The sequence below is a fragment of the Podarcis liolepis genome (genome assembly GCF_965112155.1).
Source record: "Podarcis liolepis genome assembly, chromosome: 1".
In the NCBI taxonomy this organism is placed as follows: domain Eukaryota; kingdom Metazoa; phylum Chordata; class Lepidosauria; order Squamata; family Lacertidae; genus Podarcis; species Podarcis liolepis.
Genome location: NC_139554.1, coordinates 45,778,384 through 45,805,136, shown reverse-complemented (window position 1 = coordinate 45,805,136; position 26,753 = coordinate 45,778,384). Strand labels below are relative to the sequence as shown.

General features: G+C 40.8%; 1 protein-coding gene across 3 annotated transcripts in view; it reads left to right on the top strand.

Moving 5' to 3' along the window:
* PSEN1 (presenilin 1) overlaps positions 1 to 21,700 on the top strand; it is a 30,839-nt gene extending 9,139 nt beyond the window's left edge. For 2 of the 3 annotated variants that reach the window (XM_083508905.1, XM_083508906.1), the window contains exons 3-11: positions 4,607 to 4,866; positions 5,975 to 6,116; positions 7,500 to 7,567; positions 8,571 to 8,791; positions 11,370 to 11,468; positions 13,362 to 13,448; positions 13,990 to 14,166; positions 17,475 to 17,593; positions 18,190 to 21,700. In XM_083508905.1, the coding sequence (XP_083365031.1) occupies positions 4,607 to 4,866; positions 5,975 to 6,116; positions 7,500 to 7,567; positions 8,571 to 8,791; positions 11,370 to 11,468; positions 13,362 to 13,448; positions 13,990 to 14,166; positions 17,475 to 17,593; positions 18,190 to 18,345 (1,329 nt within the window). In that variant the 3' untranslated portion in view covers positions 18,346 to 21,700. Of the gene's footprint in view, positions 1 to 1,777; positions 1,817 to 4,606; positions 4,867 to 5,974; positions 6,117 to 7,499; positions 7,568 to 8,570; positions 8,792 to 11,369; positions 11,469 to 13,361; positions 13,449 to 13,989; positions 14,167 to 17,474; positions 17,594 to 18,189 lie in introns of all 3 variants that reach the window. The other variant, XM_083508904.1, reaches the window with a different exon arrangement.
* Positions 21,701 to 26,753: the final 5,053 nt, after the last annotated feature.

The following is a 26,753-nucleotide window of genomic DNA, read 5'->3' as shown; positions in this document are numbered from 1 at the left end:
AATGGTTTATGGTCAACATATCAGTACTGGATGTTTTGCTCTTACCCACTTCTGCTACATAGGTAGAAACAAACCATAGTATCTGACTTAGCCTTACATCCAAATTAGTGTGGGCTACGGGCCATTTTCTCCAAACCATACCCTTCAGCTCATCAGCTGATGTCACTTGTCACTTAACTCTCTGCTCATCACCTTATGAATTAATGTTAAAACCTGCTCAGTTTGGCAGAATTACATGCAAACCCCTTTCTGATTTCTTGATTCAGGAAGGGATATGCTTTGGAATCCAATGCGAAAATGTGGGGTGGGGGCTTTGTATAATGCTACCTTGCAAGATGCTTTGAAGTCTTGACTTTGGGACTTTCCACCTTGTTAAATTTATGGCAGTTCAAACCATATGCAATTGCAGGCAGCTTGGGCCAGTTTTGGAGCCCCACAAGCTATCAAGGAAGCCAAGAGAGGATTTTACATCTTAAGACACATGAGCGTCATCTCTTCTGATCATTTAGCTTACTCATTCAAAGCTTCAGCTGTTTCATCAGGTCACTGCTAAATTCTGGACCTTGTCTCTGTGTCCTGATCCTCAGTGAAATTTTAGAACTCATAAGGCTTCATGGACAATTTGGTCATTAGCTTTACCAATAATGTTGCAATACATTATGCAGGGAAAGTCATGTCTTTTATTGCTTTAACTGTGTTGTACTAAATTCATTCAGAATGGGACTTTTACAGAAATATCATAGCATGTGCTGAACGATGAGGGGCCAAACAGAAACTGACATTTGTGAAGAATTTGTAAGACATTTTGAACCAGTATTATTTCGGTATCATTTACAAAATCTTAAACAGCTTGTGCCATAAAAGTGGAAATTTCAGTATTTTTTTATTAAAATAAATGCATAGGTATGGTTCCCATTCTGAGTGGCCAGTCCAGATGATGTTAACTTGGCAGGTATACACAGGATCAGCATGCAGGAACAGCATCATTTAAAAAATATTATTGCTCCCTAATTTCCTGACAAAGATCGCAGACACTTGTAATACCTTACCAGTCCATTTCTTTTCAACATGAGTTCCAATGCTTTGAACATCTTTTTGAAACCTTAGTGCCAAGCAGACCTCCCGAAAGTTTCCATACTGAATGTGAAGGTTTCTCAGCATTAGTTCACCCAACTCCTGATACAAGTTTTTCAAGTTTCCCTGAAAATCTCTTGCATCTTAAGAGATAGTAAACACATTCATTTATACTGAATGACCCAGAATCTGTGTTTCAAATATTGCCATTTTCACATGCTACTTGAAAACCATTTATGGTAAGAGCCGTAGTTGGAAAAAGGTTTCCCCCCCTAAAAGGTTCACTTACTGCACTGACTCCTTGCAGAAACCAAGGCTCATCCTACATAGAATCCTCCGTAATTGAAGAGTCAGTGGTCCAAAAATTGGCAAAATTTTCAAACCCTACACACCATCATATTTCTTTCCTGGAGCTGCCTTCTGCATTTCCAGTTGGGTGAAAAGGCACTGACATAGTTCAGGAAGTTCGCACGTCCCAGTTCTGCACCTCTGGGACTATTGCTTGGGTTTGATATTTAACTCTTTTTTTTGATAGTTGCCAAGGCTGCTGTTTATCTTTGGTATTACTCATTCACCTTGAAGATATACAGTCATTCTTGCCCACACACCAGAAGTACAAGGGTCTGGTTCAAACCTCTTTCAAGGCTTTGCTTCCATAATGGCTGATGAAACTGAGGAATCTGTTCCTTTGCTTCCACTGCAGGTGGCACCTCTGACCTGTGATCTGTTTAATGCTAATCAGGTAGGGATTTGTGTTTTGTCTGTACTGGAACAAAGTGCAACAAATATGACACAATCCTCAGTGTCATAAAATGCATCTTTGCTCAGATATGCCTGCAGGTTTCACTGTTGTGCATTATTTTATCTTCTGTTCTGAATTGCAATCCTCAGCACAGTTCTTACTTGGAGTAAGAACCATGTCATAATGTCTTTTTTCCGTCTTTGTGTACTTGTGGCCAAAACCCATCATGCCACCCTTCAGAAGAACTGATACAAAAACTATTTAGTTCATACAGCCTGTGAAAATTAACTCACTGTAGGAAGCAGTCATCAATATTCACTTGCAGGTGTCTTTGAATTGTACTTAATACTGCACTTTTCCCCCCTTCCAAGGTAAGGGCCAAAGATGTTTCTTTGAATCCATCAACAGTTATTTTCAGTTTCTTTAAATAAAAATGTGATGCACTTGACTCTCACCAGGAGAGGAAATTTAGGATCATGGATATGGTTGTGATGTATATTCCTGTGATCTGTATTCTTTTATTACGCTATAATGTTGCGGCTTTTGGGAGAGTAGTTTTACTTAGATATTTTTTCCTCTCTAAATTGAAATTATTTCATATGGTGTATTACGTTTGAATGCTACAACAGCATACAAGCTAATGTTTCATGTATTTATGCCACCACTGCCAACCTCCACAATCTCATAAGCATAGGTATTACTGCTCTTGTACCTGCTCCTGTCTTGTGGTGATGCCGTACTTGTTTATTTCCAACACCCTTTCATAATTGGCCTGTGTTCCCTTTGCAATTAAAAAGCAATTGGAGAAGGCAGAAGTGTAGGAATGGATATGGTTGCACTTACGGGAACAAAGGATAAGTTCAGTCCTACTTTGTTACTGCTGTTGAGGATATAGATTTTACCTTGGACCCTCTAGCACAGCATTGGCGTTTATTATTTATTCACAAAATTGGTTGCTACACTGACACCATACCTAATGCAAGTACACCAAAGGAAGGAAATGAAAATCTTGGAAATTTTTGAAGTCTTCTTGCTTATATCCGCTTCCTGTTTTCCTACTTCCTCTATTCCCACCTTACTCTAAAGTATTACCTTTCCCATACCAGAAGGTGCAGTACTTTTGCATAGCATTCAACTGAAAGGGAGTCACTTCTCAATGTCATTTTTGGCAACATTGAAAAGCACGCTCATCCCCCCCAGTTTAATTTATTTTATATTTTGTAATTGTATCAAAAAGGCTGGAGGAAATCTTTGTCTCAGGGTCATGGCAACATTTCAGTTCGGAGTGATATCAGCCTCTAGCCAAAATTGATATTGTATTTTCATGATGTCATCCTGTTCATTACATCATCCCTGATTTGCTGTCCCTGTATGACTAATTGAGGGGGGGAATCAGCGCTGTGAGGAAAGAAAGAAAATGGTACAGCAGACTTGGTAAATGGTACAGCAGAGTGAAAACATTGGCATAAAGAAGGGGGTGGGGAAACATTCCTGCATGTATTTTTTAGGAAATACCTTGGGACTCAAATCCAAATGCATTACTTTCTATCCAGAAACCAAATGGGAAGAATACAGTGGTGCCTCGCAAGACGAAAAGAATCCGTTCTGTGATTCTCTTCATCTAGCGGTTTTTTCGTCTTGCGAAGCAAGCCCATTGACGGATTAGCGCTATTAGCGGCTTTTAGCGGCTTATCTGCTGATTGGATCATCTGATAAGCGGCTTAGCGGCTTAGAAAAAGGGGGGGGGAGAGGAAAAAACCAGCAGGAACTCGCAAGACATTGTCGTCTTGCGAAGCAAGCCCATAGGAAATTTGTTTTGCGAAGCACCTCCAAAACGGAAAACTCTTTTGTCTAGCGAGTTTTCTGTCTTGCGGGGCACCACTGTATCTGACACAGCCATATTATTTCAAGGCCTCAACTTAATGCCATGAAGCTCTTCTTAAGGGAAAGGTGCTGTGGCAGAAGGGGAGGCTGCTATTTACTAAATGCCCTAGTGGAAGGGAAAGATGTGCATCAGTAACAAGCACATGAATCCTAATGTGCTCGTGTGTTCCTTGTTAAAATACTGAATGTAAATTGCAGATTTTAAAACGTTTTTATATCTCTTCAGGTTGTAAAGAAATTACAGATAGAAAAGTGATGGGAAAAGGGATCATGTTGAGGAACGAGGAGACTAATAGGTTGAAATTTACCAAAGCTCTTTCCCCCAAGAGCTGATTCATTTTTTATTTTTGGCACATTAGTAAATAGCAATATCAAGTAAGAATATTGTAGACAAAATTATTGAGGTAAATTAACTTTGGCATTTGTCGCATATGTACAAATAGTACACTAATTAACTGAATACAGGTAACTGATATCTGTCTAATTAGCATAATTACCCCTGAGGATTGTAACACTAACTGCCCTGCCTAACATGCTTTCTTTCTGCTTCATCTACAAGTGCACATTTACCATTTATCACTTCTTTTTCTTACAGTGTGACTGTTATCATTAATTGCCCCTGTACATTAGATGCTCTGCTGGTCTTTAGATCCTTTCAGCTGAATCTTTCCTTTATTTCACATGTTGCCCTTTAGTAATATAATTTTATTATCCCTATAACCGGCAACTTCATGGGGCTCCTGGCGATGTCCTGTCTGGGCCCACGCCCACTTAGCTTCAGCAGTGCTGCAGCATCAAATGCTGCCAGACTACTCACTGAGCTCTGCCCTTTACGATTGCAATATGGAATATACATGTTGCATGCAGGTGCTTATGGATCTGGGATTTTTAAAATTATGTTTGTAGAATGACAACGTTGAAAGACGGCGTAATGAAAGCAGCGATCGAAGAGGCAACGATAATCCCGGTTCAGCCTCTAACGGGCAGCCACAGCACAGCACTCGGCAAGTGGTGGAACAAGATGATGACGACGATGATGAAGAGCTGACGCTGAAATACGGGGCAAAGCATGTGATTATGCTGTTTGCACCAGTCACGCTTTGTATGGTGGTAGTTGTTGCAACCATCAAGTCTGTCAGCTTTTATACGCGGAAGGATGGACAGCTGTATGTATTATTATTTTTCTTTTTTGCTCTGATGTCCTCTGATATCTACCCCCTTTTGTGTTCTGCCATTACACCAGTCTTTCACAGTCATACAGTGAGCAAACAGGAAGCAGGAGACAAATGTTCCCTTGGTTGTGCTTTTGGGGGGGGGGGGGGGCTTCCTCTAGCTGCTTTTTCTCCCAGCCACGCTCTGAGACTAGAAATGAGCTCTACCAGGAGAAAAGCAACTGGGGGGGGGGAGGCAGTTTTGGAGGGGAAGGATTAAGCTGCTTCTTCCTCCCACTTCTCTTCGTTAGATCATTCTGGACCCAGGTCCCACTTTAAATGACCCATATTATAATACTGTGCACTGTTACATCCAGTTATACCTTCAGTGACAGTCTGTGAACCAAAGGATAACTTGAGGTTTCTCATTTTATAATGACAAGCAACATTGCTCCTATTGTTGCATTCCCATGTAAAGTCAAGTTGCACCTAGTACTTTATAGATAAATAACCCAAGTTTTTATTCTATATGCTCAAGTTCTCAGTCTTAAGGGTTTTTTTTTAGCATGGTAATCTTTTATTAACCTCACTACAAAAAGTAAGCTTTCTGACTACAACGTATTTCCTGTGTCTGCCTTTGGTTTTGTTCACAAGTGAATGAAATATTAAATTGTAATTCATTCCATATCCACTAGATGGTGTGGACATAAAGGCATTACAGTGGAACCTTGGTTCTCGAACGGCTTAGTTGACGAACAAATCAGCTCCCGAATGCCAAAATCCCGGAAGTAAGTGTTCCGGTTTTCAAATGTTTTTCAGAAGCCAAACGTCTGTTGGCTATTTTTTCCGGGGCGCCAGCGCCAATTGGAAGGCATGCCTTGGTTTTCGAACGTTTTGGGAGTTGAACTGACTTCCAGAACAGATTAAGTTCGAGAACCAAGGTTCCACTGTATTTAGAAGAATTATGGCTCAGAGTATGTACTATATGTACTAATGCTTGCTTATTTGTTGAACTCTCCTTAGGGTTGGTCTCTTGCGCTTAGTCAAAAACTTACCACAGTTTAAGAACACATTCATATTGCACAAACTTCACCTTTTACTTTTTATCTGTATTCTATTGCAGCATCTACACCCCATTCACGGAAGATACAGAAACAGTTGGACAAAGGGCTCTGAATTCTATTCTCAATGCTGCCATTATGATTAGCGTCATCATTATCATGACCATACTCCTGGTTGTGCTTTATAAGTACAGGTGCTATAAGGTGAGCTCAGGTTTACTCTTACTGTATCGAGGCTATTATTGAAGCCTTCAGCATGTCTGTCTCATTGTTTCTAATAGTATACTTGGAATATTTTCAGCATACAAAGAGCCAAAATAGTTGCTAAAATTGTGCCTAAGCTAAAGATCAACTGTGATAGAGCAGCACAGGATAATAATAATAAAGATAGCCGTTTCTTTGATATTTCACTATAGATAAGGATAGTTATGAATATCTAAATTGGCAACTAATGTGTATTTTAGTGGGCCTGTTTTCAGGGAAAGAATAAATATTGAATTAAATTAAAGCACCCTTTAAAAGCTGGGAATAATATGGAAATGTGCAAAAAAACCAAACAACCCCAACCTATTAGAGAATGGTTTTGTTGCATGCACTCCAATCTCTGATCGGTAAGAGACTCCAGGGGTGCCAGTGCTTACCCAGGCTTTAGTTTTCTTGGAATGAAGGTCAATGGGTACTGTGGTGTCTTTGGGATATATTGCTTTATTTATGCACATGAGAATAAGACGGAAGGGCTCACAGCATTAACAGTCTAGGGTGGAGGGGGAGGGTCACCAAAGTCATAGTTCTGGATTCAGCACACAGAGCAAGTCAAGCTGCTGTGTCTCTCCAGCTTCCTCCTCTAGTTTCAGACCAGACTTAAGACAAAGGGCTCACTCTTTACTGATGTTTTCCTTGATCTTGTACTGCTAGGATGATGTAATGTTCAGTCAGGTGAAGGGGGCAAAGGCCCACTCATTTGTCTCTATAGCAATATGGTCAGTCTTTCCTTGTGTAGCTGAAGGGTGCTTCCAAGCCCAGCTAATCTTACAGAGAGACTGGCTTGACCGGTTCAGTGGTTCCCTCTGCTAGATTCCAACCTAACAGATCCATCATCACAGACTTGGAAGGGACCCACAGGCACCATCCAAACCACCAGCCCAATCCTGTAACAGTTTATTTGGACCTCTTGTAGTCTTTATCTGTCCATCATGCTGGTTCTCCCTCCCTTTGTCATGGACTGCATGTACTTATGAAATGAACACATTTTACTTTATGTACTCCAAGCTGTCAAGTATAACCATCTCCATATGGCTTGTTAAGCCAAACCTTGGCTTAGTTGCCACACACACTCAGCTAAAAAACCCCAGAGGGAGCCAATCACCTCTCTGGGAGCCAGCACATTTCCACAATCATGGTAAGCCATGGTTTACTGTGACATGAACCAGGTTCTTGTCCTATTGACCAACAAATGACAGTTTTCTTTTTTATTAGTAGTTTAGGTGTATGTAAAAAGAAAAAAAATCCAGAAAAACGGGCTTCAATTTTCATTATTATATTCCTTGTGTAATAGTAAAATTATACTGTTGTTTTTTGTGTTTTCAGGTGATCCATGGGTGGCTCATCGTTTCTTCACTCTTCTTGCTTTTCTTTTTCTCATTCATTTACTTAGGGTAAGTTTCCAAGTATCTTGACCTTTAGAAATGTTAGTAAGTAAGAGGATTAGCAAATTTTTGTTGGCTTGTAAAGTCTATACCCCTTGTAAAAAGTAAATATTGAAGTACATCTGGAGTAAAGAATACCATGGGTGCAGCACTGCAAAGCTTTGTGTGTTTTTCCTTGGACATTCCTCACAGCGAGGAACTAAGGATTCTTAATTATCTAAGTCTTGTAGTCTGAGCTGTAGAAGAGTGTGCTTCTCAATCAAGACTAAAATAGAGATATTCAACCTTGGGTCCCTAGCTATGTTGCAAGTCGCATTATCCTAGACCATGGGTAGTCAAACTAAGGTCCAGGGGCTGGATCCAGCCCAATCACCTTCTAAATCTGGCCCGTGGACGGTCCAGGAATCAGCGTGTCTTTATATGAGTAGAATGTGTGCTTTTATTTTAAATGCATCTCTGGGTTATTTGTGGGGCATAGGAATTTGTTCATTCCCCCCCCCCCCAAAGAATAAAGTCCGGCCCGCCACAATGTCTAAGGGACAGTGGACTGGCCCCCTGCTGAAAAAGTTTGCTGACCCCTGTCCTAGACCATAGGCTAAGCTGGCTGGCTTGGTAGGAACTAGGAACATCTGGAGACCCAGAATTGAAGAACTCTTCTCTGGAACACGAGTGAATGGCGTTCAGTTATAGCGTAGAACACTTACATGTCTCACTGTTGTGATTACTTTTCCAGTTATGGAGATTAGAAGGAGGTAGAAGGCAATAAAACAATGTGATGCACAAGCGAGCCTAAAAGCATGACAACACATTTGAAATGAAACTTGAATCCTGTGTTTCTTCTAAATGAATTCCCCACCCCTAAGCTTTAAATCTAGGCTAGGAAATGAAGAAGAAACTTCGAGCTTGCCGCACAAAATGGAAACATAATTTGCTGGGTTGACGGTTGCTGTTTCTTCTCCACCATTCTTTGCGTAACAAGTTTTTCTCTTAATCTTGTGTGTGTGTCCAATAGGGAGGTTTTTAAGACTTACAACGTTGCCATGGACTACTTTACCATAGCGCTCATGATCTGGAACTTTGGAGTGGTGGGAATGATCTGCATTCACTGGAAAGGCCCTCTCCGGCTCCAGCAAGCCTATCTCATTATGATAAGTGCTCTAATGGCCCTGGTATTTATCAAATACCTCCCTGAATGGACTGCTTGGCTCATCTTGGCAGTGATTTCAGTGTACGGTAAGATCCTCCAAACACATATTTTACTAGGAACAACATTGACTTACTGCTTTTATATTTTCCACTTTTATATTTAATGCCTAGAAAGCTAGAATCAAGAACCAGACCCTTTTACTTGTGTCCTTTTGAAGTCTAAGAAATCATACAGTGAGTCTGTAGAATACCTTGATTATGCTTCCATGTGTGGACTATTCCATCACAAGAATGATTTATTTTCAAAGCATTTATTTTCCCAAAGAAACCTTTGCCCTTAAGGCAGCCTGTCTCTGGTGAAATGAGATAGGTGATGCTAATGGGAGAGAGATATCATTCTCAGTACCCAAACTCAGAAGACATCTGAAAAAGAGGGAACTAGAACTTTTCCATATTTTGCTGCTTGATAGCAGCCAGTCCTAAGAAGAATCTCTTAACAAAAAAATCTCATAACAAAAAAAAATTGCTATGGAAAATATCTAAGAACAACAACTCTTAGTAGTTTGCAGTTAATAAATTAATACCGTCCTATCTTTCATGACATACTTCCTCCTTGGTGATGCCAAGGGTTTACCCTTGGCCTGATCCAGCATGACTTTTCTTAAGTTAAGTTGCTCTCATTCTAAAAAGAAAGAAAGGGGGGAAAGAGCAGATTTGAGCAAGCCATGTGACAAGTTTCTTCCCAAGCTTGATCTGAGGTGAGAATTGTGATGTCTTTGCAGTACTGAACAGCAGAGAACACAAAGAGCAGCCAAATTTCCCGACAACTAAAACATAAATTACTGTAGGAAAGTGTTCATTTATCACTTTAGTTAAGCGTTTAGAACAAAATCTACTTTTAAGTATAACAAACATGTCGTTTATTTTTTTATTTGCACTCTTGTTTCCCCCTTAAGACAGTAAGGTATGATGTAAATGGAAGGATTCCTCAGGTTTTGCCATTCATAATTTTTGAATACCTACATCAGGTTTTGGCTAATGCTAAACACCTCTAGTTTTTGAGCCAGATCATATTTAAATGTAAGCTTTACCTTTTTCAAGTGGGAACAGGAGCTTGGCAGCCTTTTGAGATATACACACAATGTAAAACAGGTTTGTGAATGTCACATGCTTTCTCCTCAAATTGTATTTGTTCAGGAAATCCAAATGACCTTTATAAAGCATTCTTGTTCTTCTGCATAAGATGTACAGAAACAAAGGTTGCACATAAACACAGATGTTCCGTGTCACAAGATTATGCAGATTTGACAGTACCATCATATAACACTCTGTCATCATTCAAATTCTGCACTCAAAATTTGTTTGCTTTGCATAAAGGCAATTTATATAACTCTTAGTAACATCTATGCTGAATCTTGAAAGAATTGCCAAGTCCCGTGGAAATACACATTTGCATCTGCGTAAAGACTGTAAGTGAGGATGTTTCATTCAGGAAGAGTGGATGTTTTTCACACTATTGAATTTCAGGCATATCTGATTTGTGTGTGTGCTGCTAAACAAAGTGATGGCATTTAATTTGGAAAATAGTGTCTCATAAGTGTCTTAAAATTACATAGTTCTAGAGATAGCCATGTAATGTTTAATTTTAAAAAGAACCTGGAAAATAGGCCTGTGTCGTGTACATGTTGTAAAGGCAATTTTATTCTTTGATATGTGAGCTAAACCTATTGAATGCCCAGGTGCTAACATGTTTTTGAAGCCTGCCAGAAGCAGCCGCATAGGGTGGAGCAGGAATAGATTTAAGCCCCAGAGGCCACGTTGAAATGGAGGACAGCCATCATTTGCTAAGTCTGCCTTGCCTCACTAGTTAAGTCAGTTAATAAAGATGCCTGAACTTTTTGGTATCCATGGAGGGAACTTAGAAATGATCAGACTGGAAAGCACCTAAACAGATACATTACTCTGGTTGCTGCATATATATTTTTTCAAATAAGACTTTATCTTCACAATCGTGAGACCTGTGAAGATTTGGTTACTGTAATATTTTGTCCACAATGTGGAGCGATATACAGGCAGTATCCTATCACATAACCTGAAATTTTCTGTAAGACTTCTTCCTGCAGGAGCACTGAACTGCTTACTAAGCTCTTTACCTGATCTTTGACATCTGAGGCACAGTTTTTACTATTATTTATTAAATTTGTATATCACCCTTCATCCAAAGATCACAAAGCAGTTCCCAACATAAAAATACAAAAGGAGAACACAAAATATATAATAAAACAAAAACAAACCAATTATGCCCTCCCAAAACAAACACCCCCCAAAAACCAAAAGGCCGTAGAATATAAATCAGCCCAAGGCCTGGTTATAGAGAAACGTTTTTGCCTGGTACCTAAAGATATATAATGAAGGTGCCATGCAAACCTCCCTGGGGAGAGTATTCCACAAGTGAGGAACTGTTTTTCGGACTCACCCTACTCTCTTTATGTAAATTATTTTTATTGATTTTAGTATGGTATTTTTATACTGTTGCAATCCACCCTGGTGACTGCTGAGGTGTAAGCAATCTCCACTTTTAAGAAACTGTATTGCTAAAGTTTAGTTTTTTTTCTGGACAGGAGTTTTTTCTGTGTGGGTTGACCCCAATGTTGGTGTCTTTCAGATCTGGTTGCTGTATTGTGTCCTAAAGGACCTCTTCGTATGCTAGTTGAAACCGCTCAAGAAAGAAATGAGACTTTGTTCCCAGCACTCATTTACTCATGTAAGTATACAGAGTTGAGTTTTATATTCTGCAGCCTACTCCCAAACTATGGATATTAAAAATCCATCTGATTTTCTGCTGAAGTTGTGTGACGCTAGATGTGCAGCTGTGTTGTCATGTTTTCATTTCTTTGGGACTCAGATCTGCTGTTGGCTCAAGAGCTTGGAACGTGTGCTGCGTAGGATGTCCCAAGATGAAAAGAACATTATGTTCTACCTTAATTAAAAATGGAAAGAGAGAAAAAGGGATTTGGCCTGGTCAAAACACCTCTAATTGTTTTTAGCAGTATTAACTTACTGCATTTAGCTCTTTCTTCAGCGGATCCAAGGCTGGCCCTGTTAACAAGCATTTATAAAGATACAACTGAAAAAGACAAAGTTCATCTTAGAGATTTGGGAGATCTCTGCCCATTGATTTGTATGTAACTTTCAAGGATTCCTTTTGAGGAGTGGGAGGAAACTGATCCACCAGTGCAGCAGAAGAAGGACATACAAATAGTTCAGCTGGTGGCCAACCAGGTGCCCATAGGAGGGGCACAAAGGGGACATGAGTGCAACAGCTTTCTCCCCACTGGTATTCAGACCCATACTTCCTCTGACATTGGAAGTAGAACATTGTTACACCCTGCGATTTCATGCAGATACATAGCTGTCAACTCACAGATTTGAAAATAAGCAGCCTCCAAAATAAGGGATCAGCAGCCAAAATAAGGGATTTTAGTTAACCACCTGAAATACGAAGTTAAAAGGGACCAGATAATTTTGGAGAGCAGCGCCGGTTTTTAGCTCTTCGTTTCCAGAGGTTGCTGCTCAAGCTGATAAAACACTGCAATTAAGCAACTACAAGCAGCAACCACTTTTCGCGCAAAACGAAGTCCAAGCTACGAAGATGCTACCCCAGGCAGAGATGCTCAGTTCGGCGGCCGCAAGGAGGATGGCGGCAGAAGGGCCCGAGGCTCCCGCCAGTCCCGGCGGGGAGGGGCTCCTGGGGGCCAAGGCTGGTGAGAGGAGGCCAGAGGGGGGCGGGCCCTGGCAACCAAGCAACACAGTTGGAGCCTCCCTTCTCCCTGGCCGGCAGGGGGGGAGTGAGAGGAGCTGCTTCCTTTGAAACCTGGGAAATTTAAGGGACATCTTCAGTAAGGGACAGCAGCGGGACACGGCGCTGGGATAAGGGAGTTTCCTGCCAAATAAGGGACGGTTGACAGCTATGTGCAGATAGCAGTACAAATGATTTTATGGTTACGAATCTATACAAATAAAACACACGTGCCTGTCTGTTTGGATTAAGTCAATCTGATTTCTTTATACTAATCCAAATGATTCTACCATGTGTGTCTACTATGCATTTATACTGGCAAATTGCTTTTTAAAATAAATAAATAAATAAATAAATAGCCTAATCATACTTCTATTTGATTTTGACATTTTGTTTCAAATTAAGATTGCATTATAGTTTTATGCAATAGAGAGGGTTTTTTTTAAATCAGCTGGACTTACGACTAGCCTTCCCAGCACTCATTTACTCATGTAAGTGATTTAGTGATAGCTGTGCAGTTAACGAACAGAGAAAACAGCCTGGTTACTGTCGTCTTCCATTTTTTGCTATATTTATTTGTTTATTTAAAATAATTTTATGCTGCCCTTCAAGCTCAGTAGCAGATGAAACATCTTGCTGGCTTACAATCTAAACACTAGGTTTACAACAGGGATAGGGAGGGAAGAAGGGGAAAAGAAAACCAGTCACTGGTTCCTGAATTTACAAATGGCATAATGGAACTCTGGAAGAAGAAAAAAAACCCTTAAAAATATACTTTCCTGTAATTGACGTGTAGTTAAAAAATTTTAAAAATAGGTAGCAGCAATTAGTTAAGGATATCTCTGATTTTTCCAATAGCAACAATGATATGGCTGGTAAACATGGCTGAAGAAGATCCTGAATCTCAAAAGACAGTCACCAAAAACTCCACTTATGATAAACAAGGTGGGTTTTTTCATCTTTGCTTAGTTTAGTTCTTTTCACAATGACTTACTGATCAACTTACAAGTGACCCTCCTTTGCTAATAAAAAGTACTTTGCTCACCATGTACAAGGATTTTATGAAATTGTATTAAAGAATTTTGCTTTCTGTGATTGGTACAACTATACTGGAATGGTAGTTGGGGTAATGACGCATAATGTTAATTCTTCTGGAATCCCATTAACCCCCCCCCATGCTCTTTTCCTTTCGCCTCCATATCTCCTGCAGACATGGAACAAAAATCCTAAATAACATTTACAACAAGGACATAAACATAAAGTACTATTCTGTTAAAGATAGTTTTCATGATGTTTTTAGATGTCCAGAACATTGGATTCCAACCATAAAATTAACCCTACAATGTATTTTATTATAATTATTATTGATTAAATTTGTATATTACCCTTCATCTGAAGATCACAGAGTGGAAGTTCTGTTACATGAGCAGAGGTTGTTCTGTTCATGCAATGATTTTGTTGGATTCAGCCTATTTTCTCTTTTCAGTTCCAGCAAATCAGAGCCAGAATGCAACTAGTGAGGCAGATGATGGAGGATTCAATCCGGAATGGGTGCAGGAACAAGTTCGTAGAATAGGGAATCAAGAATCAACCCCTGAAACGCGACAACCTGTTCAGAATCTTCCCAGTAGTTCACCAGCAAGTGATGAAGACCCAGAGGAAAGTAAGTAACATTGCCAGATAAATATATGTCAGCTTAGCAGGCACCTAAAAGAATCTGGACCATTGCAAAAGGACTAGTTGTTGATATGCTTGTAGACCTTCACAAGGTTTTTGCTTCAGATTGCTTGCCCTAAGAAACTTAAACAGTGTTACTTTTATATAAGTAGGTGCCGTAAGAACCTGCTTCTTTGTCATTCTTTAAATGAAACTGTAAGCTTCAATGAGAGATGAGGTATAGAGCATAAATTGTAATTTCTGCTTTAATTATTCAAGTGCCCTGTTCAGGAGGTAAGGATGAAATGTAAACATTTGACTGGTTCATAATCAAGAGATCAAGGAGACAGTAAAAGTATTTGTAGGTTATTCATCATGTTTTCTGTGCAGTAGTACTGGGCCTGCATTCATCAGAGACTCCTGTAAAGGTTTTTGGTACTATGCACACAGAACATCGCTTAATTTTTATGCCTTGTTGCAGCATTGTGTCCAGATGTTCATTTACTAATAGAACATGTAGATAGACATGTAGGAGTTTGTGCACATCACCTGACTTTTGGGACACCAGCCCACCACTGTGATAATGGATGTATATGATTAAAATAAATAGAGAGAGAGAGAGAGAGAGAGAGAGGACAGACAGACCCTGTTATCCATGCCTGTAAGATACATTGGCCAATATAAATAAATAAAAACTTACTCCACATGCCCAAGCTGCATTCATCTTGTGTTTCTTGTATACCAGCCTCTTGTGCCACATGGCGGACCACTTTTGCAACCGGAGGTACTTTTGAAAGCCTTTTGTGATACAATATATATGGGTCTTCTGTTCTGAAGACAGAACCAGTGTGGTGTAGAGGTTAGTGTGTTGGCTTAGGACCTGGAACACCAAGGTTCTAATCCCCACTCTGCCCTGCTGGGTGGCCTTGGGCCAGTCACTCTCTGCCTAAGCTACCTTACAGGGTTGTTGTGAGGATAGGGATAGGGAGCAAGAGGAACCATGTACACCACCTTGAGTTCCTTGGAGGAGAGGTGGGATGCATTCAAAAGAAACCAGTTTTTTTTTTAAAAAAACACACACACACACACCCCCTAAAATAAATTCATACAGTGGTGCCCCGCAAAACGAACGCCTCGCGAGACGAAAAACTCGCAAGATGAAAGGTTTTTTCGTTTTCGAGTTGCTTCGCAAGACGAATTTCCCTATGGGCCTGCTTCGCAAAACAAAGCTTGCCCCGCAAAGCTCCGGGGAAGCGCAGCGCGTCTTCCCCGCTGTCCCCGGACCTCTTTTGAAGCAAGGGGCGGCGGGGAGAAGATCGCTTCTCCCCGTTGCCAGCCCCGCAATCTCCGGGGACAGAGGGGAAGGCGCGCGCGCCTTCCCCTCTCTCCCCGGACCCCTTTTGAACCAAGGGGCTGCAACGGGGAGAAGCGATCTTCTCCCCTCCGCCCCTTGCTTCAAAAGAGGGGACAGAGGGGAAGGCGCGCGCCTTCCCCTCTCTCCCCGGACCTCTTTTGAACCAAGGGGCGACAACGGGGAGAAGCGATCTTCTCCCCTCCGCCCCTTTCTTCAAAAGAGGGGACAGAGCGGCGCTTCCCCTCTGTCCCCGGACGGTCTCCATAGGAACACATTGATTGATTTTCAATGCATTCCTATGGGAAACCGTGCTTCGCAAGACGAAAAACTCGCAAGAAGAAAAAACTTGCGGAACGAATTAATTTCGTCTTGCGAGGCACCACTGTATTTTGTGTGTTTCAGCTGAGAATTCCAAATCATTGGGGGTGGAGAGAAATACAATAGCCATAGTACTTCTCCCCACTCATCTGGAATTCCCAGCTGAAAGAGACAAAATAAGAAGTGCAACTGACAGAATTGTGGTTTTCTATATGTGCTCAAGATTGCCATTGTCACAGATACAGATACAGGCAAGGAGCGTTGGGAAGAATTTAGGTATTTAACCAGGACAAGAGACCTTGCACAGAAATACCATCTGCTATCTGGCAACAGAGATGCTTGAGGATAAGAACAGTGAGGAAAGTCTAGTGAGGACCTGGGTTTGGAAATGATAGTCAGTGCCACTGTTGTAACTTAAAGACTTGAGAAGAGATTAAGGCACTGCTTGAGTTGTATGGAATGGGATGAAAATACAGAGGCCCTCCTGTTTTCTGTTAATTGAATGTTATGATTCCAAAAACCTTGCCAAGCTGCTGATTATATTAAAAAAAATAAAGCTAACTCATACAGAAACCATAAAGATAGGTTGAATTATAAGGGTGCATCATAATTAGACACATGTAACTTTATAAAAATCATTATAAGAATTTTGTAGGAGACACGAGGCACTGAAGCAATCTTCCAAGCAAGCAAACTTATCATTTTATGCACAAACTGCAAACTCCAAGCAAATTATTTGCTTTCTAGGCAGAAAAACTGAAGTTGTCTTTTACCAGAAAGTTGTAATCAAGTAAGATGCATGATGAATGTCTCATAATTTCAGTCAAGGACTTCCCACTTGATGATACCACTTACATGGCAGGGAGATGACTAGGAAACATGTGGGTAGAAGCATAGAGGTATGTCAGGCAGCATTTGCAATGTTGTAGGAAGGCAGTAATGTAGTACCTGACCACATTGTTAAACCCACTGCCACTACAATTTCCTGCAGCTTCTTGGAAGCATGGAGAACACTGAGCTTACTGTGGAGTCAGAGGCTGCAGTCTGCCTCTCTACATCATGGGTGGACGACCTTTGGCCCTCCAGATGTTGAACTGCAACGTCCATCATCCCTAGCCATTGGCCACGCTTGCTGAGGCTGATGGGGGTTATATTCATCAATATCTTGAAGGCCAAAGGTGTCCCCCCCCCACCGCCTCTCCAAGTTCTACCCTATGATTCTTGGTCATCTGTTTCCACTCAATCTGAAGCTGTACACTTAATTTGCATATGCTGATGTGGATGTTGTTGAGTGTCCGCCCCCCCCCCCCCGATTTCCATTCTAGTGATGTGCACTCACTCTTGAGAAATAAAGCTTCCAAGAAATAATTTGTGTTTCTGCTTTTTCCAACTCCCTGTTTTGGTTCTTAATTGACTCAGTGGAATTGAAATCCTGGGACTTCACCATATTTATTCAGGTCACATCTGTTTGATATGAAATAACAAGCATTTGGCACATTGCCGTAATATCGCCAAGAGAACTCATGGAAGGGCAGCAGGAAGAACCAAAATACTTTTTGCTGCTTAAGATGGCCTTGATTTCAGGGTTGAATGACAGGAGTCATTTTGTGCCATTGCTTAGTTCTTCTCCTTTTCCTCGGCAGGGGGAGTTAAGCTTGGCCTAGGGGACTTCATTTTCTACAGTGTCCTGGTCGGCAAAGCCTCGGCAACGGCCAGCGGAGACTGGAACACAACTCTAGCCTGTTTTGTAGCCATTTTAATTGTGAGTATAATATTAAGGTAGCAATGTTAACGCCCCACTCTAAGTAGCAAAGTGAAGGGGATTCTAGAGATCACATTTCAGAGCTCTATTCTGTGGGATTTGTTTGTCTGCCTTGCCAGTCAGGCAGCCTCATTAGCGCTTCTTAAATGTGTGTTATCTTTCTTTTGTCCCCCTCAAAAATCAGTGGATGAATTGTGGTAGATTCTGAACCTGGTATGTAGTTTATGCGAAGAATGTGCATACCCAATTCGAATTCTCTGCATGATGCTGAGCCACCAACACCTACCTGCCTGGTGGAAATGAGGCTTTTCAGCTTGCCACTTTGATGATCAGTTGAAAGAGCCTCTACTCCCTGCAGATTCCAAGAGCAGGCGGGCTCTGCTGTTTAACGGAGGGAAGCTGAGCTCAGAATCAATACCCAGTGGCCATATCCATGTTGGATTTTCACTCAAGAAGATAAAGTGTGTGAATCATCTGTAGAACATTCAGTGCAAATAGTGCTTCTTGGAAGCAGGCAAACATAACCTGTAGTATTTTGTGTTTGTTAGAGTTCCACTGTCTAATTTGTGTGCCCTTTTTTGTCTTTTCCTCCCCAGGGCCTGTGCCTTACCCTCTTGCTGCTTGCCATTTTTAAAAAGGCCTTACCAGCTCTTCCAATCTCTATAACCTTTGGGCTCGTTTTCTATTTTGCCACAGATAACTTGGTGCAACCTTTTATGGACCAGCTTGCGTCCCATCAGTTGTATATCTAGCACACTCAGAGTTGATCACCCACGGACATTTGTAACGACTGTAGCAAATATGGGAGGGAGCAAAGATTTTTCCCTGTTTCTTAACTGCCGCTGTGCTGGGCACTACTGGTTTCTTCTCTTCTTTTTTCAAAAAAGGGTCTCTCAATGAAAGGGTTATAGCACATTAAGTCTTCAGCAAACTTGAGTTATACATCTTTGAAAGGACCTTATGTACAAGATACCTATGCTTTCACCAGCAACACTTCTGTTTAGCATAGCGATTCCACCTCCACCCCACTGCTGAAGAGTGCTGAGAATTGTTGTGATGCTAAAGAAAGGGAACTGGTAAATCAAACTGAGATATTTGAACCATTTGAAGTCAGCCTGACTCCGGAACATCAACTCTTGCATCCTGGCTTCCACTTTGGGTTACCTGGAGAACAGTAACTGGACTTTGGATGAGAAGATTTATATCTTGTCTAAAGAAAAAAAAATCATGCAAGTCATTCTGTGTGTTTTGTGTTGAATTAAAAAATTCCTAATTATCATTCTGGCACAAAACCCTGTGTGCAAATTTGCACATTTCCAGCATTCTTTGGCACAAAACACACACTTTCTGATTATGCTGCCAAGTGTTCATTGGATTCCATTTTACAACAGGTTCGTCATGAGATCAGAGTTGGGGTCCTTGTTTTTGAGACATTTTTAATCCTATATTTCTCCCTGCCCCCCCATAAAAATATGCTGAATATTTAATGTCCTTTCAGCATTGTAATGAACATTATAATCTATAGAAGAATGAGAGATTTGAAAAGCTGTAGAAAAGCAATGAAACACACTGCAACCAAAAACATTTATAGTTTTCTTTTCAACAGAGTAGTGAATTTTGGAATTCCATCTTGTTTTCTCAGACTTTTTTTAGCATTTCTTGGGATCATTTAGTAAAATAGGATGTGTTTATACTGTAAAAGTAAAAAAGGGTAAATATTTATTTTATAAGACTGAGGGCTGACACATAACATTTACCCCCACAGGACTGTTATGTAGCAAACTCTGTGAAAGCATACATGTGAAAAATACTACATCTGAGCTGGTCACACATATGGGTTTTTCAGACAAAGTCTATATGCAAAACAAGTTCATCCTCTGGCCTACCCATTGGATAATTCCAGAAAAATTATTGTGGTAACCACCTGTAGGGTAATTTAAAAAACAAACTTGTATTCTCCATTGGGAATCATTCCAGAAGTACTCGTATAGAAGTGTCTGTTATGTTAGGGAAAAAAGACCTAAAACCTACACAAAGACTATATTGGCTATGTTGGCTTTCTTCTTCGATTGCCTCGACTTGAGTGCCCTTGAGAATGTCAGATGCACCAGGCTGCAACCTAGAAAGTAGAACATCTCTATTGAAATGAGATGTACCTACCTACCTAATCCTGTAACACTGAACGGCTCACAATTACCTATTGAATTCAATTTGGATAAACATTAATAATGTGGAAAAACTCACTGTGGCTCTCAGGCTGAGATAAGCCAGAGCAAGCTGTGCAAATAACAGCTTTCTGTTTCCAGTATTATTTGAGGAATAGGATCTGAAATGAACTACTGATTGTCAGATGATAAGCTGTTGGTGTTTTGTTTGTATTTGTACATTGTTCCTCACTTGAACGTTCATGGGGAGGGGCTCTGTCAGTATGATTCCTATAGAAGGAGATTGACAAAGTCTGATACTACAGTTGATACCCTGGATCTACATCTTACCAGAGCAGTGCAGAGATGTCATCTTATATGTGATGTTTATCTGCAGAAAGAAAGAAACTAGTCAGCGCCCGCAGAAACCAATAGAAGTCTTTACATGAATTTCAGGAGGCCCTGAGAAACTTGCTTAGAATTGACTCGCACTACTAGTTTTTGCACTGCTAAGATCAATTGCACCAGGTTTGTTAGGCCTCGGTGAAATGGGGAACCTATGTCTGTACAGGTTAGGACTATGGTGGAATGGGCCTCTGTGCAAAAAAATAAAAACAAATCCCTCCATTTAAAAAGGACAACATTCCTCTTTCTGACTTGCTAGTTGTCTAACTTTCAAGTTAGAAAATTCAAGATGGAAAGTGTTTATTAACTAGTGCATCGAATACAGTAAACTTTCAATGAAGTAAACTAAGTGATCTCTTTTGGTCTTGGCTTGCACCTAGGAAGTAAAAGTTGCACAAGAGTCTGAAACAAGACCACTCACTAATTGTATCTTGTAAAATATTAAAAGAATTGACTGCATTGCTGCCAGTTTCTTAATCAGTGGCAGCAACTAACATGGTTTAGGTTTAGTAACCAAAGTCAGAACTTGGACACAAGAGACATGTGTATTTAATATAATATTCATTTGAAAAGTTGTAACCCAGAAGAGGTTGCTAGGTACTAACAGCTTCTCAGGCAGGACTAAGTCATTCAGTAATTTGAATTCACTTGAACACATTAGATTACAGTACCCTTCAAAAGACAAGACAACTGTAGTGTACTGTTTGAATATAGTTCCTTATTGAACAGGCCATCAAATTTGACCTTAACACTGAAGTCAGTGTTGTATTGCGAGCTCTGGTATCTGCAATTCTGCATGGCTCTTTTAAGGGGGATTGCTTGTAAGCAGAAGTTTGAAAATTCAAAGCAAGAGTTACAGGAGTACTACTGTGAATGTGGATTTTCTCTGTCTTTTCCATATAATGGAATTTATTAATAGATTGACAACAGAAATGGGGGAGGCGTCTGTAGCATACAGTATAGTAGCATTTTAGAATGAGGCATGTAAGTTCAAGTGCCATTTAGAAATGTTGGGTTAATGCAGTTTATTCAACCTTGATGGTTACCAAACTTTTAAGGGCTGTAGTAAGCTGAAAATAGCTGAATCTTCTTGAAGTACAAAGCACATCCTGGATGTCTTTGACTTGCAAGCTCTTGATATTACAGTAAGAGCAGTTGCTTTATGGTGTAGTAAAAGAAACAAATAATTGGGGTACATTACAGAGGATGATTAGAATGAAGAACATTTAAGGGTTTTTTGGTAAATTGTTTTGGCAGCTATGTGTAAAGGCCATTATCAAGAAATCTACAGTACTTGCATTTGTACAGTGGTGTGATTTTTTTAATCTCACAATATTGGTCTGTCAGTGGGAATACTGGAAATGGGGTAGAGTTGAATTATTTTACACTCTAGCATTTTGTTTTTTGTTTTTTCCAAACACTGGTTTGTATATAACCTGAACTGAATGTGAATAAGTCTTTTTAAAACACGTTTCCAATTAAGATATCATTTTGATAGGTTATTGCAATTTTCCCTGTATTTATCTGATTATTAAAAATAAAGAATGCATGGATCCTATGACTTTTTCATTATTTTTGCCGAACACTTTGAATTCCAGAACAGATGAAAATCTTGAAGGGCACCTTGTCTAGTATTTGTATAAAAAAAACAACCCAGCTAATATATTGCACCAGCTCTATTACTGTGGCGCACCATTCCAGAGATAGCTGTGTAGCAAGAAATATGGATAACATTTAAAAATGCGAGTGGCTTAAAGCATATTTGCTTCAATTGGAATTAAGTAAGGTCACCTGATCTGGAAAATCTTTGCCACACTCCAGATTGAGAACTGAGCAAAAATGCAAAACTTGCACGTTGAAGCCCTCTAGGATAAATAAATGATTTGGTCAAGCTAATTGAGATTGTTGTGGCAATTTTTATTTCATTTCGGGAAAGCTGCTCAAAAATTTTAGTAGAAAACATTCCTGTCAGTGATGGGCAATTTACAATGGGCAGAATCCAACTAACCTGTGCCATTGGGGCAAGGATTTGCAATGGTGCAACAGGACCTTTCTCCTTCTCATCTCCTCCAAATACTCCTCAGATCTATTCCAGAGGGTTGGGAAAATGCCTGGAACAACTTTGATGGACCTTTAGTTGTGCAATCAGAAATACTTGCAGTGATGGAACATTCATTTAGCAGCCTGTTTAATTCCTCTCCATGATGCCAGATTAGCATGATGCCAGATTAGCATTAGCCTTTCATATTCAGTTTTGTTTTACAACAATGTGGCTGTTCCCATCTAGAACAAGAGTTGTCCTTATCCCTAGGACTAGAGTAGAGATGTCTGAAAAACCACCAGTCACAGTTACAAAATATTGGTATATGTGGGCACAGTTTGGTGTCATCGGTTGCCAATTACTGACATTTTCTACTGATACCGAATCCATCTTCAGAAATTTCTAAATCCTTTGCCACAGCATTTTCCTTGTGGCAATGAGTTCCTTATCATTTTTCCTTCACACAGGCATTTGCTTTGGAGGCATAGTGACTCAGCTGCTTCATTTTAGGCAGAACCTGCTGCTCCAGAGGCTCTAACTGGAGAAAGCCTTTTTAGTTTCTTTACTTAAATTAGTAAATTCATTTCCCGCCCTTCATCTCCAAGGAGCCCAGGGCAGCAAACAAATCAGTTAGAAAACAATGCATTTTAAAACACACATTTTAAAAAAACAACCAAAAGCATGTAAAAAAACAACACTCATACCATCACAGCTAGCAATTTCAAGGCTGCCAGGAGCAGACATTGAAAGTAAATAATTGGGAGAAGCAGATGCACCACACCAGGGAGGGCATTTAACAAATTGAGGAGCTGCCACCAATGAGCCCTTGTGGGACAGCATCAACTTGACCATATGACTTAGTAAGGTAAAGGTAAAGGGACCCCTGACCATTAGGTCCAGTCGTGGCCGACTCTGGGGTTGCGGCACTCATCTCGCTTTACTGGCCAAGGGAGCCGGCGTACAGCTTCTGGGTCATGTGGCCAGCATGACTAAGCTGTTTCTGGCGAACCAGAGCAGCGCACGGAAGCACCGTTTACCTTCCCACTGGAGCGGTACCTATTTATTTACTTGCACTTTGACATGCTTTTGAACTGCTAGGTTGGCAGGAGCAGGGACTGAGCCACGGGAGCTCACCCCGTCACAGGGATCCGAACCGCCGACCTGATCGGCAAGTCCTAGGCTCTGTGGTTTACTAACACTTTAAATTGGACTCGGAGGCTCAGTGGCAGCCAGTGCAGTGCTTTCAGGACTAGTGCCGCACGGTTCTAACAGGCTTCTCCATACACCAGCCACATCCTGCACTTGTTGCAGCCTCCACACCATCTTCTAGGGCAGCCCCATTTAGACTGCATTATGGTTCCTCTTCCCACCTCCACAGGCCACTCAAAATATTTCTACCCATCTGAAATTTATTTTACTCCCTTCTTAACCCCCTTCCCTTTACCACCAGTTGGCTTCGTCTCTCTTCCCTGATCCCTTTGAATTCATTTAGTCTTTCTGTAACAGATTTTCTCCCTTAACATCTTCCTTTCTGTTCCCAGCTGGTTTGCTTATTTATATCATTAGTAATTCTTAACCTCTTATCTTGCTTTCTAATTTCTATCAACACCTCCTCTGGCCCTTACTTGAACCCACAGGAGACATGATTAAGACACGGAAACAGCAATACGGAAACGCAGAAAGGCAACTTGCATTTGGGCAAGAAAAAGTAGCCTTATTAGGACAAAATGTATATAGGTTACTGATGGGCGGAAATACTTCATGGGCAGTCTCTAAATAAATCATTAGTGTTTATAATACGAGAGCAGCAAAATATGGGCAAATGTTTTCTTCTTTTCCCCAGTTCATTCTGTACTGTTGAGTGCTTTCATACTGGGGTAAATTTATCCTTTATGTGTTGGTGGTGATCAACACCACAAAGGATGTAATAAACACAACTTCAGGACATTTATCTTGCAAATCAGGGAGACTCGGGAATTGCTACTAATGAACATTGCTTAATATAGTAAAGCAGGTGGCAGGTGGGGTCTTCCACCTATTGCTGCAAAATAGGCTCCACTGAATTTCAATAAATTATGTGGAATTTAGTGTTTCCTGGCGTGATTTATAATGTCCTGTCCTATGGACAGCTGCCCAGAAGATTTCTTCCATGACATTACCTGCTTAGTGAGCCTGTCTTAGGACCAAACTCAGCTTAGATATCAAGATGGTCTGGGGGGGGGGTTGGGGGGAGAGGGGGGTGTCTCTAGAAATAGACCAGCAGTATATATAAGCCCTCTCAACTATTAAGTCAGATTTTATCAGATGGGCAGAGAATCCGAAGACAGATTTTCTTTAACTTAAGCTTCAGTTCAGCGGGTAAGATTGGATTTTCACAAGGCACAGCAGCGGAACAATGAGAAAAGCCCTCAGACCTGGGGGAATTAATCAGCGCACCTTGCAATCGAAATACGGGTCAAGCGAAAGTGTGAATGAGCCCTCAGATAAATGGGATTTATTCCTGGTTTGTAAAGACAGCAGGGGTGAGGAACCTTTTCCAGGCTGAGGTCTTCACCTCGACAGCCTTTCGTGGACCACATGGTTGCACTGTAATGTGCCTTTTCTCTGTTTCTAACCCTGATGTATTGGTGGTGTTGTGATACAAGATTAAAACTGACTTTTTAAGGAAAGCTCCACTCCACTAGTAACCCCATTCGTTTGTCATTTCTTAATTATGGCTTAAACTATTTTGTTTGTTTTACATCTTTTGGTATCCCCTTGCTCACTGTCCTTAACATCCTTTTTTCATATGGAACAAAAGACGCCTGCCATTTAATCCTTAATTTTTCTGTTAACTTGACCATTACATAGCTCATTATGTAAGTTAACACTTGCTCTATGTGGAGAAGGAGTGACAGGGAAGCTCACCGCCTTCCCATGGCCTGGCCTTTATATCCTCTCCACCAGTGAGTGGGGCAGGGGGTTGCCTGGTGCTATAAGCCCCAAGCCCCACCAAGAAATGGCTGACCAAGGAAGGGGTGCTATAGGGTAGGGTTGCCATATTTTAACCTGAAAATCCGGACAGAAAAGTTGTTGAGCTTTTTTGGCAAAATCGCAAAATAAATGCTGTTTTTGAGCTATTTTTATGGGAAATGGGCAAAAACAGCACTGCTGACACGGGCTGCCATATGTCTGGATTTTCCTGGACATTTCACCAATTTCCACCCATACACTGCTGCCAACTGCAGTGTTCCAGATGTGTCCAGGAAATTCTGGATGTATGGCAACCCTACTATAGGGCTTTTATGAAGAGTCTCAAGAACCAGATAGACAGGGCAGAATTTGGCCCCCAGGCCTGAGATTCTCCAGCCCTGGTGTAGAGGATTTTTATATTCTTTGCCGGATAGAAAAGACTGTGGCCTCAGCAAAAAGTGCATATATTCTCAGGAGTTTATTGAGATCTTTATCCTGCCTTTCTCATTATAAAAAGAGCCATTCAACACAGCTAACTGTATCATTACAAAAGTACACCCTACATACTATTAAAATAATCAACAAAGCATCACAATAATAATTAAAAGCACTTTAACAGTGCAATCCTAGTTGAATGTGAATTAACCCCAGGTAAGCATATATAGGAATGCAGCCTAAAACACAATGAATAATTGGTGACAGCCAATAAAATGTTCAGTGGGTGAAATCTAGAGGACATAAATTTTACTTGCAGTAGTTTCTCCCCCTTTCTATTCTATTTCTATTCTGTTCCAAAAATCTATAATTATAGAATGAAAACGTGCACATAATAGCAGAGGAAACAAAAGGCAGCGCACCTTGCTTGGTTTGACATGAACTACAAAGCTGCAGGTCACTGGGACTGTATCCTGGAGGTGAGTCACAGTGAGCTCAAAGTCATCAGCAGCAGTTTCCAAACTATTTTAAGAGTAGAACTTGGCTGTTGCCATAGCAGCAGTAAACCCTTTTAATCTCGCTTCCTGCAAAGATGAAGCCGCCGCTGATTATCCACTTTGGAAATCAGTGGTAGGCTGTGAAAACAAGAAGCAACAGTATGCACTGGCTGGCTGTACTAAAGATTCCAGTGCAACCTTTTGATTTGTATTTTTCAGGAGCAAGGAATAGACAGGTTCCCTATCACACACTGAGCATCTCAATAGAGCTTTTGTGGCAATAAGCCAGTGTGGTGTAGTGTGGTGGTGCGGGCAGCTGCTAAATCTGGTAGATTGCTGCATGACTTGCTATAGATTTGCAAAGTGTTCTCAATCCCAATTGTTTAAAAATAGCAACAGCGACAAAGCTGTTTTTTTAAAAAAATTCTTCCTAAATTAGGCAGCCGAAATGAATAAAGATTGGGATGGAAGCCAGGAAGTGATTTTTGTGTGGAAGGGACTATGTGTTTAGCCATCCTGGTATAACACTCATGGGGTGCAGTAATGGACACAGCGATTGATGTGGGCTGAGATGGCACGTGTTCAGATCCCTGCTCAGCCATGAAGTGATCTCTCGCAGACTCCCGCTGCACAGCCTCCTTCACAGAGTTGTAAGGACAAAAAGTGAAAAGCCCAAGTATGTCACA